The 17,402-nt window shown below is 41.6% G+C and overlaps 1 protein-coding gene across 1 annotated transcript in view; it reads left to right on the top strand.

The window, feature by feature from the left end:
* DUSP10 (dual specificity phosphatase 10) overlaps positions 1 to 14,127 on the top strand; it is a 64,621-nt gene extending 50,494 nt beyond the window's left edge. Inside the window, exon 4 of the mRNA XM_089529372.1 lies at positions 9,843 to 14,127. Coding sequence (XP_089385498.1) covers positions 9,843 to 10,108 — 266 coding nt within the window. The 3' untranslated portion in view covers positions 10,109 to 14,127. The remainder of the gene's footprint in view (positions 1 to 9,842) is intronic.
* The last annotated feature ends 3,275 nt before the right edge of the window (positions 14,128 to 17,402 follow it).

The following is a 17,402-nucleotide window of genomic DNA, read 5'->3' as shown; positions in this document are numbered from 1 at the left end:
CCATTAAATATGACCAATGCAAATGGGGGAGTCCAAATGTTTTTCCTCATTTTTGAAGAATTTACCACAGTTTGCAAGTTTATTCATATTTCGGACACACAGAACTTGAGATGTTAAAAAATACGTATGTGGTGCAGGGAAATGCAACTAATAGATTGTCTTATCCCTAATTCTTGCATATATAATTTTTAAAGTGTCTTTTTGCACATTATGCAAGACAAACCACAATTTGCTAAAGAATTTATGCTTTTTTAAAATTATTATTATTATTATTATTATTATTACATTCAATACACACTGGGAAGGGCCTTTTCTAAATGAAATATGTAATTGCTCATGCAATATAGAGTAACAAGTGTTCAAGTTTGTGTATTGTTATAGTTAATTATTAATGCAGAAGGTATACTTGACATCACCTTGGCAAATGTATGTCTGTGCTGCAGATGTTCGCAAACACTTGTCACTTGCATTCACATAGTATTATAGGTTCACCATACCCTCCAACTACCATTGTACCTCTGTCATGTTCATTAAAATGGTAGTACGTGTAACTGGGAAACACAAATTAGCTTTTATTTTGGTTTTAATATTATTGCTCTGTATTCAGTATAGCATACAGTGTAGACTCTCCATATATTATTGGACTGTAGGTGTAGCCATCATAGTCAGTGGAGAAGGATGATGAGATTTGTAATCCCAACATCACTTGGAGGGCCACAGGTCCCTCATCACTGCATTTGCCCCATTTGCTGTGGGACTCCTATTTTAGTTATAATTTAAGATGAGGGTGAGCAGCCCTAAAGGGACCACCTCAGTCCATTCCCCAGTTTCTCAAGCTGCATTTTCAGATTCTGACCAAAGGTCTCTTCAGGATTTGTTTAAGTAAGGGCTTTGAGGGCTGAAATAGGATGTGGACCTTGGTTTTCTGAGAACTGTGCCCACTAGAAACTTTTGGGAGAGGTGCAGTTCTCTTGTTATCCTGTGAAATCCAGTGCTGGCTAGTGGGGTGTAGAAAAACAGTAACTTTTCCAAGCTCTGGTGGGTTCACTGGATGTGGTCCCTCCTCTGTCAGGCTTCCAGTGTAATAAAATCTGTGTTAATAAAATGTGTGTTCAGGTTGAATTGAGCTGACATAATGGTTGTGGGAAAGAGATTCCTACTCATTTTGTGTTGGTAGTGTTGAACTGCTCTGATTGAACCAATCAGATGTTTCTCCAATGGCATATTTACTTGGTTGAGTGCAGAGGAATTCTAATGCATGTGATACTGAATCAGAATGAGTATGGAGGCAAATAGCTAGATAGAAATGGTGCATTGAGGTTTACACAACCTTAAGTTCATTCATGGGAAATGACTCCTCTAGTTTATTTAAAAGTTTAGAACAAGGTGGGAAGATGAAGTTCTGGGCCATATATATCCCCAGGACTTGGTTTTGTAGCTCCTGAAACCTCTCACTAGACCCATGAAGCCTTCCAAATCCACATTTTTGGATGCAGTTTTTGGATGATATCCAAAAACCAGACTGGAAGGGGCCCTTAAATGTGTGAGAACAGACAAAACAAAGCACCACAAATCAAAACCCACCACAACCATCCCCACAACCTGATGTTTTCATCAGAATCTCTCTCAAAATGGCAACATCATGTTACTTCTTGTCAACATTTTGAGAAGAACCCTGATGAAAAAGGAGGTAGTTGGTCTACTGGGAACAAGTAAGGCCTGTGGGAGATCAGGGAGAGAAATTGTCTCCCATGTCCATTAAATTACCTATCTCTGATTTAAAACATGTTCCTCCTGCTTTGTACAGTCAGCCCTCCATATCCACGGATTCTTTATCCACTCATTCAACCATCCACAGCTTGAAAATATTCAAAAAATATATACACTCTAAAAAGCAAACCTTGATTTTGCCATTTTATATAAGAGACACCATTGTACTATGTCATTGTATTTTATGGCATCCACAGATTTTGGTATCCATGGGCATTCTGGAACCGCCCCCCAGTGGATACCAAAGGTCTACTGTATAGTGGATATGTGATTGATGGTTTGGCATTCATATCATTAATGTATGCTTGCATCCTGAACAGTCTACCGTTATATCGGTAGACAGAGTTGGTCTTGCCTTTTTCAAGCTTCTTTCCCTCTGTGAACATTGTTCCCCTGTGTACATTCTAAAACAGAAGTTGGATTACCCCAGGGCTCATCTTGTACACTGTCGAGAGACTAGACTGTACTCTAAGGATTGTTTATTTATTGTTTGTTGTGTGAGGACAATGAGGTGGAAGGCAAAACCTTAAACCTTTTTTGAATAGTGCTTCACAGACTAGCTCTCAAAAACTTCCTGGGGCTCTATATTAGAGTGTCCACACCATTTTTCCTCCCTAAATTCAATTTCCTCATGCTGCCCCCTCACTTTGATAACTATAGCCTATGGCTGTGCCTGCCAGCTTGATAAACAAATATTTCTTTGTCCTGACTTTTTACGAGGATAAATAGTCTTTAAGTAACTAAGTCAGAGCTTAGCTTTGCCCTAGAGACAGCATAAATTGGATCTGAAATTATCTGGGTTGCTTTAAACAGATTTTCTTCCATCTCGCAGCCCAGAGGGTGGGGGTGAAGGTTGAAATGAGCACAGAAGGTCTCCGAGAAAGCAATAATGAAGTTCCAGAGAATAAATCAAAAGTAAAATCTGACTCTGAGAACACCCATGATGGATCAGACCAGAGGGCTAGTTAGTTCTGTACACTGAAGGTTATTTAGTACAACACATAAAAATGTGCAATTCAAACATGAAAATTACTACTAGCAAGTGATTAGCTACTTGTGATTAGTGTTTTCCACAATAATGTAGATAAAATTACAATATGTTGTTGTAATTCAGGGGTGGGCAAAGTGCAGCCTTAGGGGTGGGCAATGTATAAGTGTGGACAAAGTGCAGCATGTGGCCCCTGGAACCCCGAAGTGTGGCCTGAAGTGCCCCCCTTCAAACCCACAAGATTCCCCCCAAACAGTCTGGCTTGGGGATACTCCCCCCCCCCCATATCCCAAAACTGCTCCTATTTATTTAGGAGTCAAACATGGATTGTTTGTACAGGCAAGGTGAAAAGAGGAGAGGGGAAATAATATAAAATACAGTTGTCCCTCCATATTCGCTAGGGTTAGGGGAACAAGACCCCCGTGAATATGGAAAAACCGCAAATAACAAAAACACTGTTTTTACCTGAGAGGACACCTCTCTAGGAATCTCTAGGTCCTCCAGTGCAACTCTGGTCAATGTCCAACATACACTGACCAAAGAATGGCACTGGAGTAGCTACAAATGGTCTTTCAGTGCAACTTTTAGTTAAAGTTGACCACAGAGTTGCACTGGAGGACCTAGACAGTACATATTAATGAAATCCATGAATAATCAAATCCGCAAATATCAAAGCCGCAAATATGGAGGGATGACTGTACTTTTATTTGGTATCAGCACAACCTTGTTATTAGTCACTTTCAAACTTTGACCACACACTGCTCTGTGTCATGAATTTTGACTGCCTTATTACTAATTTGAAAATCTGGCAACCCTGCTCTCATCAGCCCTAATCAGCCACTGATGGAGAGATGAAGAAAATTGCAGTCCACACAATCTGGAGAGTCACAAGTTGCTACCCCAGTTTAATTTAAGCATTGAGTAAGTAATTCTTCTTCCCACACCAGAAGAGCTATGGATAGGAATTTGGAAAAGAGTAGGTTGGGAGAACTTTAATGCCTGTAGCATAGAGTAGATTTAATATTTCTGCCATCTTAATTTAGCCCATCTTGATTTTATTGACCATGTGACTCATCTCCTATTTTTCTTGTTAAAGCTGGTGCATGCTTCCATAGAGGGCAGGGTGACCAGATGCCCTCCTTTTCCCAGACATGTCCTACATTTTAGCCTTCTGTCCAGGAGGAATTCTAAAATGTCCTCCATTTGGAACATGGTTAAGAAGCATTAATTTATATTAATATGAGTGTTTTCGGGGATTTTAATTTTGCAATGTTCTGCATTTTTCTTGATGTCCTACATTTTACAGTTCCTTGTCCTCTTTTGCAGTTAGGACATCTGCTCACCCTGATAGAGGGTATGTTTATATATGTGCATCTGTACTAGTACACACCCCTGAACTGGAGCACTCCACATTGCAACATTTTGCTGCAGATTCCATTTGTAACTTACACTGATTTTTAGATAATCTTATTATACAGTGAGTCTGTATTTTGTTGCAGAGGTTACATTCTTCATGGAGAATGTGCACTAACCATAGGCCACTTTGCCCATTACCTAGACACTATGACTACTGTACAGAAACAGAATACACTATAATTGGTGTTTGTATATTGATCCATATGTAGAGTCTGTAAATGATACTGATACCATAACTATATATTCTTCTTCGTGGTCTCTGTGAAGCACACAAATGGGTTATTCTGTGCCTGCGCAGCATTTCCAGATCCTACTGGAATCGCTAGGGAAGGCTTTTTGGTGGTAACTCCGCCCACCCTCTATATAGGTAGGATGTCTTCTCACCCTTTCTCAATTCCTTTTGTCTGCCGCGTGAGCAGCTTAGGAACCTCGCTTAGAATCGCTCCTTCCTTAGCTTTTGCTTTCGTTTCCTGCGTTTGCTCTGACTTCGTTTGGGTCTGACTACTCTTTGGATTGTGATTTGGACTTGGTTTTGGACTCTGACTAACGATAATACTCGGACTTGTTGACAAATCTCTCTCTTCATCCCTTGGCTTTGGTCTAAAGATGTCTGGACACTCTTTTAAAAAGTGCACTGAATGTGGGACAAATATCCCGGCACTGGAAGGACACTCCTTGTGCCTCTTCTGCCTGGGCAAGGGCCACGTCCTGCTTCCTGCCCTCGCTGTATGGCCTTCACACCGCAGGCCAGGAAAAATAGAGAGATGCACCTTAGATCCATGCTCTATGTGCAAATTTTCAAGCCTCCCTCCACCTCTAGAGCCTCTGCCAAGGCTACTGCTGCCAAGGGCAAGCTTGCGTCTTTGGCCTCAGGGGTCCCTGCCAAGGCTACTGCTGCCGAGGGCAAACCCTCTTCGGAAATTTCTGGGTCACCAACCCCAGACAAACGGAGGTTCATAGACCAGGATGTGGCTGGCCACCCATCCTCACCAAAGAGGAAGAAGTCCTCAGACTCCTCCAAACCGGAGAAAAAGAAACACAAGTCTCGGGACAAGTCCAAAGACTCATCCCATCACTCCAGGAAAAAGTCCTGTCCCTGCTTGGACTCCAACCGCCGGTTCCTTACCAATGTGCCCGCCCAGCCCGTCGACACCGAACTGGGCTCAGTATCATGTGCCCAGCCAGTGCCTCAACCTCAGCTGTCTCCTCGTCCTGACTCCCAGGCCCGACCAGACACAGCCACCTTTCTGCATTCCTTGTCTGAACCCTACCAACTCTCAGAGGGTGAGGAGGAAGCTGCTCCTTTCACCCAAGTGGTGATACTGGACCATCTCTCTCAGACTTCAGAGGTCATTTGTTTTGAGGACGAACAGGACTATGACACATCCTCTGTCCTTGCTGAGCCCCCCAGATGGGATGTTGTTTTTGATCAAGCTACTGGCCCCATACAGACTGCCAAAATAAAGGTGCTTCAGGTCACTTTGGAAGTATGCTGGCTAAATGAAGCACGTGTCCTAAGACTCCGAAAGCTGCGCCAAAGCTGTGCTCCAGTCCTTAGAACTGGATTGTAGCTTTGGAGCGGCTTCCAGACTCTTAGGACACATGCAGCATTTAAACAGCACACCTCCAAAGTGACCCGAAGCAGTTTATTTTGGCATGTCTGTATGAGGCCTACAGGCACTTATTTTTTGCCTCTAGACCCTTCAGAAGTCTGTGGAGGCTATTTTTTTCAACCTTGCAACCAACTGAACTTCTCTTGCCTCCTCCAAGGTCATCTGCTGCATCCGGTCCACTTTGATCTCGCCTCTCCTCGGCTTCCTGAGTGGAACCAGTCCAACCCATACAGTCAACTTTTGCTTTCTCCTTGCAAGTGCGCCCCTTGTTGCTGGTACCGGTAACCACCCAGGCCCTATCGGCTCGCACTAGGACCAGGTCAGCTTCCGCTGAATCCGCAGACCACTCTGTCTTCGACTACACACATGCTCAGCAGTCTCAGTCTCTCACCTTTCTCGATGCCCCCTCTCCTTCGGATGACATTTTTTATTTTTCAGAACAAATGATCCGGATGGTCAAAGCCCTGAACATTGAAGTTCTTCATGCAGACTCTCAAGCTCTTGACCCAATTGATGAGAGGGTTTGGGACAAGGTCCCAACTCTGACCTCCATTGCATTCCTGCCATCTATGTCCATAATTGCAAAGAGCTCTTGGCCCACTCTGTCCATGGCCCAACCTTCCACCAAGAAACTTGACAATTTGTACCATATCACACCCTCGGAAGAGATTTGGCTGTTTGAACATCCCTTCCTGAATTCGGCGATTGTGGAAGCCTCCCAGGTCTGTTCGGCCCCGATGACATCTCGGACCCCCAATGACAAGGATTGTAAGTTCGACACCATAGCACGGAAATCCTACACCTCCGCAGTCCTGGACCTCAAAATCCAGAACTACTCAGCGTGTATGGCTGCCTACCAACAGCAGCTTTGGGAGAAAGCATTTCTCTTGTACAAAGACCTCCCTGAGGACAAGAAATGGACAGCCATGGCCATCCATGCAGAAGCTCATGTACTGGCCTCACACCAAATTTCGGTGGCCCGACATCGGCTGACTGTACTTCCCCAAAACTCTCGGGCGCCCTGGCCCTCCGACATCACGCCTGGCTAAGATCTTCGGATCTGTCGCCTCAAGCCAAACAGGCCATCAAAGAGCTTCCCTTCGACACCACGGGACACTTCCATAAGGAAACTGATGAAAAGTTGGACTTCCAGAACAAAATGAAGAACACAGCCCATAAATACAATATGTCTTCTTTCTTGACTTCTCACCCTCCTTTCTCTCAACGCCGTTTGGGATGGCAAAGACCTCCCTACCCCCCCCCCCCAACCTCGGTAGATCCATCCAATCTTCGGACTACCAACAACAGCACTTTCCTCCCCAACAACAAGGGAAACAACAAAAACAGAAATACAAGCAACCCTTCCACAAGAAGGATGCAGAACAAGGCAAGCACCGCTTCTGAAGCTCCCCAGCGCACTTTGTTCTGTCAACTCCCTTTGGGGACTGCCTGGCCCACTTCCACCACTCTTGGGCCTCCATAACATCCGACTCCTGGATGTTTTCCATCATCTGTAGGGGTTATGCCCTGGAGCTTCAATCCCCTCCCCAAAGGGGTATCATTCTCACCATTCCCCCCTCAGACACCCTTCACGACGAAGTGTGCTCTTTGATTAAAAAAGGGGCCATCGAGCCCATCCCGGACCCGACATTGTCTTTTCTCCAGATATTTCATTGTCTCTAAAGCCACAGGCGGCCTCCGTCCCATCCTGGACTTGCATTTTCTCAACTCTTTCATTGCCTATAAGCATTTCCATATGGTAACCTTGGCCTCCATCTTGCCTCTCCACTAGGAGTCAGACTGGTTCACCACCTTAGATCTTCGGGGTGCTTATTTCCACATCAGTTCTCCGGCTGGCCATCCTTCTTCACTGACCCACTTGTGAAGAATTTTTTCAGAGGCCTTGCCAACCTAAGACCACCAGCAGTGATCCCAATCCTGGCTTGGGACCTCCAGCTTGTCTTAGCAGCACTCGCTACCTCATCTTTTGAACCTCTGGCTTCCTGTGACCTCAGGCTTCTCACCTGGAAGACAGCTTTCTTGGTAGCCATCATAGCACGCCGGCCCAGTGAACTCTATGCCCTCTGTACAGACTCTCCATATTTGAAATCTTTTAAGGACAAGGTTGTCCTCTGCCCGGACATTTCCTTTCTGCCAAAGGTTGTGTCCACCTTTCATCTCAGTCAAGACATCATTCTCCCAATGCTAGCCCCGAACCCGACCGTTATTATCGAGCGCCGGCTCCACTTGCTTGATGTCAGGTGGGCGCTAACCTTCTATCTCGACAGGACTTCATCCTCTTGTCATTCTCCCAGACTTTACATCTGCTATTCCAACCCCGAATCGGGCTTCCAATCACACCTCAACATTTCTCTAAATGGGCGACTTCCACAATCCTCCTCTCCTATGAGAATTTTGGAAAGACTCCGCCTGCTCGAATTTGAGCCCATTCCACCAGGGCAGTAGCTTCATCTTCAGCCTTCATCTCCAATAATTCCCTTGGAGGACATTTGCAAGGCTGTGGTTTGGTCACAACCTCTGACCTTTATCAAGCACTACAAACTTGATACCAGACACCGATGTGAAGCAGCCCTTGGCAGAGCTGTTTTCCTTTCCGGCATGCATTAAGGCTAGTTGGCACCTGTCAAATAACTGACAATCACACTGCTTTTCTGGTTTAATATTTATTTATTACCAGGACACTCCCTCCTCCACAGAGGAACAAGCTTGCCAGTCTAACCGATTTCTGTCCTTGGCAGAGACCATGAAGGAGGAGGACAGGTTGTTTACCTGTAACTGTAGTTCTTCGAGTGGTCATCTGCGAATCCACACAAATCCTGTCCATCCTCCCCTCTGTCGTGTCCTTCTCTCTTCCTTGTCTGCTCTTATGGCAGACCTTTTTGGAACTGAGAAAGGGCGGGAAGTTGCCCTGTCTATATAGAGGGTGGGCGCAGCTACTGCCAAAAAGTCTTCCCTAGCAATTCCAGTAGGATCCGGAAATGCTGTGCAAGCACAGAATAACCCATTTGTGTGGATTCGCAGATGACCTCTCGAAGAACTACAGTTACAGGTAAGCAACCTGTCCTTCCATAAACTTTCTGGTCAGTATGCCACTTGAATAGCCAATGTGTACTCTGGCTAGTATGTATAGTTATAACATCTCACATCACTCAGAGATTGTGCATACAGACTTGAGAGCATGCAAAATCTATTGAAGTTCATTTGTGAACACTTTCTATGATGTTTAGTAAAGGGGCCAAATAGTTGATGTTATTATACATATTAAATTCAAGGGGTTTGTTTTAGTATAAAAGATATAAACCACATGCATACATAATATACATTTCCCTTGTCAGTGACAATTTTATAATGTACAGGAATTGTCAGTCTAGAAATGGAGGATAGGTGTGAATGGATTCTTGATCACCAGGAAAACTAGGCAAGATTATAGAATTTCTCAAAGGAAAATCAGAGAGCTTGATGTCCATGGCTTGAGGAGACTGAAATGTAAAGCAGGGTTGCTGGTTTCTACATAATGGCAAACCAAAAAGTGGGGGGAAAGAAACTGAATCATGGTTTATTCCTCTTCCTGGCCACGTGAAAGAGAAGAGAATTATGCAAAGTACTTTGAAAAGTAGTGGATTTTTTTTAAAGTATGTTTTTTCAAGCTCTGACCAGAGTGGGCAACTGTAGTCTATAAATTTGCCTATAAGTTTGTCAAAGGCAAGCTTGGATGCCTTCTGGCAGAAGGGCAGCATACAAATGAAATGAAATGAATGAATGAATAAAATAGTTCTCCAAATGTTTTTGGAGTGTGATAACCAGCAGCCCTATCCAGCAGAATCACTGGTGTGATATTATGGAATTTGCAACATCTAACAACATCTGGAAGGCCACAGTTGCTCACCCTTGCAATAAATCACAGCCCAATGTTATGTGTGAGCCAGCATTCCCTTGTCCCTCTTCATCCCTCTAAATTAGGCATTTTGTGGGATGCTACATTGTGAGGTTATGCCTTTAAGTGAATGTTCAAACCTCTTTTCTGTTCTTTGCAGAGGAAGCTCACCAGTGTGGGAAAGGTCTCCTTATCCACTGCCAGGCTGGCGTCTCCCGCTCTGCCACCATAGTCATTGCTTACCTTATGAAGCACACACGGATGACCATGACTGATGCCTATAAGTTTGTGAAAGGCAAGCGACCAATCATTTCTCCTAATCTTAATTTCATGGGGCAGTTACTGGAGTTTGAAGAAGATCTGAACAATGGAGTCACACCCCGAATCCTTACACCAAAGCTAATTGGGGTTGAGACTGTTGTGTGATGGTAAAGAAGCATGTGAGAGACTATCATATTTTTGACACAAATTGGGAGCCTGGGGTGGTTGGGGTTTTTGTAGCTTTATTGGGGAGGGATTGTTTTAAGTCAAACTCTAGATGACAACCTTTTTGAAGGAAAGATTATAAAAATAGAAGGACTTCACACATGTTGAAGTGAATGCTATTGTCAGTCCATTTTTGGGGGGAAATGGAAGAAGAGATGCTTAAAAAGAAAATCAGTTTTTGAAATCTACATGCGTGTGAGAGAAAAAGTGGACACTATATATTTTTATTTCCTTTTTGGTGATTCAGCTACTTGTAGAGATTATGACTAAGTAGTCTGTGCGGGTTCATAGACCGAAAACAGTTATGTTTTTTAAAAAAACACAACCAGCCAAAATAAAAGCAAAAAGACAACAAAATCCATAGGCCTTGAGACTGCAAAGGCTTTGCTAAAGAGAACCTAAGCAAAATGCTTGCTGGTGCAAAGAAGGTCAGAGCAGCTAAAACTATCTGCAAATCACTTTCTCACCCTCCTGACTAGAGAAAATCTTTTTATTTGCTGTGTTTCATCTTCCAGTACTGTTTTTTCTATTTGGGGATGAGGGTGGAATAGGAATTTTAACACCAAGGGACTTGACTATTTTATGCCATATGCCTTTACTGGCTTCTTGTGCAATAATAGTTTGAAGGATGAGAAGAGTTCTTTATTTTGAGTATTGAAACCAGTTACAGCTGGCTGCCCAATAATAATAATAATAATAATAATAATAATAATAATAATAATATTAAAATAATGCAAAGGTGGCTGGCTTGATTTAGAAGTAGGAATACAACAAAAGCAATTATTTTTCCCTTTTTGATTCTGATTATAGTGCCATAAACCTTGTTACATATGTATATCAGAATGTACAAAGATTTTAAAAAAACAAGCAAAATTTATTTAAAATATTTTTTCGCACAAAATACTGGTGTGTTTCTGTTCATGTAAAAGAAAGTTGATTATAAAATGAAAACTGTTTTAGAAAATGTGTGTGTGTTTGTGTGTCCTTTTTCTTAATTTCTTTAATGAAAGCCACTGACTAGTTATGGTTTTCATTTGCCATATATAGAGATAGGTTTGGAGAGCTTGATGCCAGCCAAAGTCTGATAATTTACCCATGTTATTGTTCCATGCAGCTCTGTTTTCGATGCACCATGGGTAGCCCAGGTTAGGCACAACTGCCTTGTTCCACTAAGCCATGGTTTATTAAAGTAAAATCAAGCGTTCTATACACATGCTTTCTCCTCCCTTTCTCTTTCACACCAGGGACCCATTTACTTTACACGATTATAACATTATGATTCCACCTTAACTGTTGTGGCTACATTCTGTAGAATCTGGGATTCTGTAGTATAAGGCGATTTAATTCTCTTGCCAAGAATTTTGAATATCCCTTCCTAAGTGACAAATTCCAGGATTCCATAGAATGGAACAATGGCAATTAATGTGGAATCACAACACTATAATTGTATTATGTGAAACAGCCCCTGAATTCAGTACCTCTGGCACTTCTAAATCACAGTTTCATAGTTCAGATGTAACAGAAAACTATGGTTTGAGAAAACTCAGAAATACAGAAGAGGGACAAAAAGATTTGAGAAGAAATTGGAGATAGAATTGGTGTGGAAACATTTCTCCTTCATAAGGCAAAATCCAGTTGTTAGTGCCACCTCAATGGATCAGTTGTTTAAGTTGAACTTAACAGAACTATTTACTCAGCAAATTCCCATTGATTCATTGGGTCACTTGTAGTTGGGGCAAGGCTCTGGCCTGACTTAATTAGATAATGAGTTTGCCTCAGCTGGGCTTATGGTTTCTGGGCAACTGGTTAGTATATGTGCAGGATTAGCACACCAGAAGCATGTACATCTGGCTAGGACAGTATAGGTAAAACTACACATATCTGGCCAGATGCACATAAGAGCATTTAATCAAAATGGCATCTGCATAGTACATTGGTGAGTGCTTAACTCATGGTTTTTCCAAAAGGCCCTTTCATGTTATGCAGTTCCAACATCCCATGGAATTCTGGGCTTTGTAGTTTGTTAAGGTACTACTAATCTCTGAGAATTCTAAGTGACCCTCCCTGCACTGCAGATCCCATGTTGCCATGGCAGTTCAAGTGTAATCGTAGCACTATGTTTGTGAAGTGAGACATACTATTTTGTGATACCATACCTTTGTATCTGATTTTTGGATGACGGTCAAACTTGTGCCCTCCTTCTTCTCTAGCTAAAATTTATTTCACAGTTGATCAATTCAAACACTTCCCAAATAGCTGCCTTTTTATGGTGTGCAAATGCAGAGCAAAATAGTGGTAATAAGGTGTTGGGGGAAATTATTAGTTACCGAAGTGTATATCTACATAGGGCTTTTTGCCAGAACTTTCTCATACCTGCAAAGTGCATGCAGTGGTCCCTGCTACTTTATCTAGTTGAAACTGCAGTGTGAATGGTGTAGTCCATATGTTGTAAAAAAAATCACAACACAGTTTTTGGAGTATTGTTTCCCAGATTTCCATTTCAGTATTAAACCATGAACCAGCAGCACAAGAATGGGATGTTCAGATTTTCTGTTAGCCAGCTGCCTGATAACCAGTTGCAGTTTCACAACAGTTGCAGCATATCATATTTTTAAAAGAACTTGGGTTTGCTGAATTCACAAAACACCCTACTGGAGTCTTGTGTGATATAATAGTTTCATTGCATCAGGAGGCCAGGCTTTGAATCCCTGCTTGGCCTTGGAAACCCACAGGGTGATCTTGGGCAAGTCATACTCTCTGAGACTCAGAGAAAGGCAATGGCAAATCCCCTCTGAACAAATTTTGTCAAGAAACCCCATGTTAGATTTATCTTGGGGTCACCATAAGTTGAAAATGACTTCAGGCATGGAACAACAACTAACTGGAGAGGCAGAAGTACAGAAATATAATGAAAGTATCTGTCATGTGATCTGGTAAGAACCCACTGCAGACTCTCCCTTTCCGGATTCCCTGGTACTGATTTATTGTTAAGCAAGTTGATGCCAATATTGAAATGGTACCTATAAGTGTTTCCTTTGAGAAATGCCCATTTGGCCTTGAGGTCCTTTCACTTTTAAATACGTGGTATTGGTGTTTGCCTTAACTTACCATGGTGTTTTTTTTAAAAAAATGGTCAAGGTCATGCCAGTGTGTGAAATCCACATAAACTCAACAATTATCACTAATCCCATCCCTCCTTTCAGATGCACTAACCTTTTTCAAACACCCTTTGAAAGCTCCCATCTTTTAGTTTAATCTTGCCATGTGGCAGTCCAAACCTTGGGCACAATGAATTGTAAAGCTCTACTGAAATGAAGGGAAACTGCATAACAACGTTCCTTTTAATGGTGAGTTTCCAGGAGAACATGCTGGTGAATTGTGCCTTTGAGTAGTATGAATTTGGAACAAATCAAGGAAAGCTGGAAATGACTGTAGGATGCTTCATAGCTGTAGGGAGGGTGTTGTGTTTTCCTTTCAGATCAAAATCTATATAGACTGAACAAAGTACAGGTTGAATCTCCTTTGTCTGAAATGCTTGGGACCAGAAGTACTCTGAATTTTGGATTATTATTTTTTTGGATTTTGGAATACTTGCACATACATAATGAGATATCTTGGAGATGGCACCCAAGTCTAAACATGAAATTCATTTATCTTTTGTATACACCTTATGCACATAGCCTGAAGGTAATTTTATACATAATATTTTTAATAATTTTGTGCATGAAACAAAATCTGTGTACACTAAACCATCCGAAAGCAAAGGTGTCACTATCTGAGCCAGGCATGTGAAGAATTTTGATTTTTGGAGTATTTTGGAGTTCTGAATAAGGGATACTCAACCTGTATAGTAAGATGTGTCAAATGAAATTATGTATATTGATCCCAGAAACATGTATATTTCTGTGTAATTTTGCCAAATAATGTTGTTACAATACAATCCAGATATTTTCTTGGAAGTTTATGCCTTTTATTAAACTATTTTTCTACAATACCTGTAAGTGATTTTTATTTTGGTGCTTTCTTGGAACAGTTGCAGTCTTTTGCTTCCTGTAATTTTTCCCTCTTCAATGGCTTTTGCTATTATAGTGAAGGTCCAGGTGTTACTGGGTCCTCACTTGTGTGACAGACAGCTGCTTAATGGAAAACATTCCTCTGAAAAGAGCATATTTACACTGTTTGCTGAAGGGCTTGTTAATTTTTAGGAATGCTCCCATCATTTCTTTGCTAGTTAACTTTTGGGAATGCTCCCATCATTCTTTTTGCTCAAATTCTCCTGGCTTGATAAATTTTAGTTTCACACCTTTGCTGGAGTCAAATTGATAATGTTGGAAAACAAAGTTCAGCTTTGCATATGGATCTTATAGCCCTCTAAATGTGGTTGGATTCCAACTCCCCATAACCATGGCCACCATAAACAGAGATGATGGGAGTTGTAATGCAAAAACACATTCTCCCCACCTCTTTCTTCTGTGTTCATGTTCATAAATGAATATACATATATTTTACTAAAGTGGTAGAAAACATGTTTCAGGAAGTCAGCACATTGGTTTAAAACAGAGCTTAATCCAAATAAGTTTTCAAAACTCTGATTTAAATTTTTAATATTTGATATATAATTACAAACTTATAAAACAGGAATAACGGGATCAAAACTGTGAGGTTGGGTGATGGAACTGTGTACAGAAGGTAAAGGAGTTATTGGGTGATGGAACTGTGTACTGAAGGAGGAAATGGCGTGGATGTGTGCATTTGCCTTACTCTATTTGCCTGCTTTATATCCACTTTTTAAAATCTGAATTCAATCCCATTGGGGAAAAATAGGTATCTGTCTCATCGCATCATCTTGAATAAAATATTTGGCAGTATGTACTTGTGCAGGTGACAGCTTAGATCATGGAACTGGTACCCACACTATAGAACAAGGCATCTTTATACACACTTGCTTAAAAATCACACTAGGAGAGACAGTCATGGATTTCATGTGTTGCACTACTCACATAGTTTGTGTTGCACTCACTTCAGCATGGGGAAATAGTAGGATAGTTGAGCTCTCTATGTTTGAATTTGCTGGATTTAACCCCTGGCTTTTAGCAAATGCTATCAAGTTGGCTTATGAAATAAATCCATATAAAATAATATACACATGCAAAGGTAATAAAGAAACCACTGTAAAAACCACCTGGTGCAGGAAGTTGAACATTGCAACAATCAAAATAATAACAAACAGCTTCCAGAACAGATTCCAGGTATCAGTGAAAGCTCATAAGGGGAAGCTTCTTCTGGTGCCTAGAAGTAATAACGGTGCTAGGGAGGCATGTCAAGGGAAAGAATTGCCATGTTTGGATGCCATCACTGAAAAAGCTCTCTTTTGGATAATCCTGTGTCTAACAACTGGGGGTTACAGGTGTACAGAGAAGGGCCTCTGAAAGATGATCTGCACTGAGCAATATTATATGGAGGACAGTTGTCCTGAAGCTACCTAAGCTATTTAGGATTTTTAAAATGCACATGAAAATCATTTCTATTGTGAGTAGAAATGTGGGTGGTATAACAGGATGGTAGAAACATACCCATCTTGGGTCCCAGTCTGGCTATCAGATGTTCCCTACATGGTTATATCTCTTTATGACTCTGTCCTTACCTTTAATAATGATCTTTCTGTCCATTATTAAAAAATTGAAATGTTTCTCCTAAGGCTTAGTAGTTACTGGTACATGCTGTTATTTTGGGTTCTTCAATTTTGCTTTTGACTTCACCACTGGAATGTGACCCATGAGAACCTAAATATGAATATGGCTCAAAGGAATTCTCCACTAGTGCACTAAAAACAAGTTACCATAGGGAGCAGAAGTTTTGCAGCAGCCCCTTCAAAACCAACTTTTCTGAAAAGGTGAGAATGTGTTGTTAAAGCTCTAAATAAATTGTGCATCTATGTGTGAAAACTCTGTGGCCTCATTGGATGGCACCATGTGTGTACTTTAGTGGTTTGTTCTTCCTAGTGTGACACTTTGCCAGCATTGCATGAGGACTGTGAAAAACTGTTGTATGATTCCTCCCTCATTCCACTTACCCTTTCATGCTACATACAGTAATTATACCACTATGATTCTGCTTTAATTACCATGGCAACAGCCTATGGAATTGGGATTTGCTGTTTAGGCAAAGGCATTTAGAATTCTCAGAGAGCTCTAGAGCCTTTATACTGCAAACCCCAGGATTCAACAGGATGATTGTTAATGTGAAATCAGAGTGCTATAATTGTGTAGTATAAAAAAGCCCTAGTTAGCATCATGTGTTAGCCACAGGGTCACAATAAATAACACAACACAAAAACATTTGTGTTTACATCTGAAAGCAGAGTTGGGGGACATGTGACCCTCCAGATATTATTGACTGCAATTTGGTTGTGCTGGCCCTGGCTAGATTTGATGAGGTCCAACATCACATAGAGAACCACACTTTCTGCCCCCAGGCCTAAATGACCTCTCAAACCCCATTCATATGTCCATAAACGGAGTCCATAGAAGACCTTTGGTCTCCCAAATCTGAATAGGGCTTAAATTGACACAGCACTTTCCATATAGGGAAAGGCTACAACAGCTGAGATGAGAGTATGAGATCTCACCAAATGATGGCAAAAATCATTCTACGTGTGATTTCTGTTTAGAATAAGTCCCCAAAGACAGCATTTTGTACACAGGAAACAGTAATTTTGTACACAATATTATCTGAATATTATTTGACTATTCAGATGTTGGAAGGTAGTTAATGTATCACCTCTAAATCTTCTCTTTTCCAGGATAACCATCCTCAACTCCCAAATTTCTCTTCTCTTCTGAACACAATATTTCTCTTCTGCACACAATATTCCAGGCAAGGTTTTTCCAAAGCAGCTCAGAGTGTTACAGTGGGCTCTTGGTATCAGCTGAGGTTTGATTCCAGATTTAAGGCAAGAGACAGTATACAACACCCCCTCCACCCATCCATACCCATGCCACCTTATTGAAGCCCTGGCCTTTACAAATCTTGTCTTACATCTGGTTGCCCGCTGTGTCATTAATACCAAGGCAATCTGAGTTCCCACCAAATGATGGCAAAATTCACTCTGTAGTCCTCCCCATTAAGAAAACCGCAGCATGACTGTTAATAAATGACCCTTTCCTTTGAAAAAAAAAGAGCAGCATGGATAGCACCACTTCTGTTGATCCTAGATTGTTTGTGCTGTTTTTAT

The sequence above is a fragment of the Sceloporus occidentalis genome, unplaced genomic scaffold (genome assembly GCF_023333645.1).
Source record: "Sceloporus occidentalis isolate IW3139 unplaced genomic scaffold, rSceOcc1.0.p SCAF_6, whole genome shotgun sequence".
Lineage (NCBI taxonomy): Eukaryota > Metazoa > Chordata > Lepidosauria > Squamata > Phrynosomatidae > Sceloporus > Sceloporus occidentalis.
This window is presented reverse-complemented; position numbering and strand designations above follow the sequence as displayed.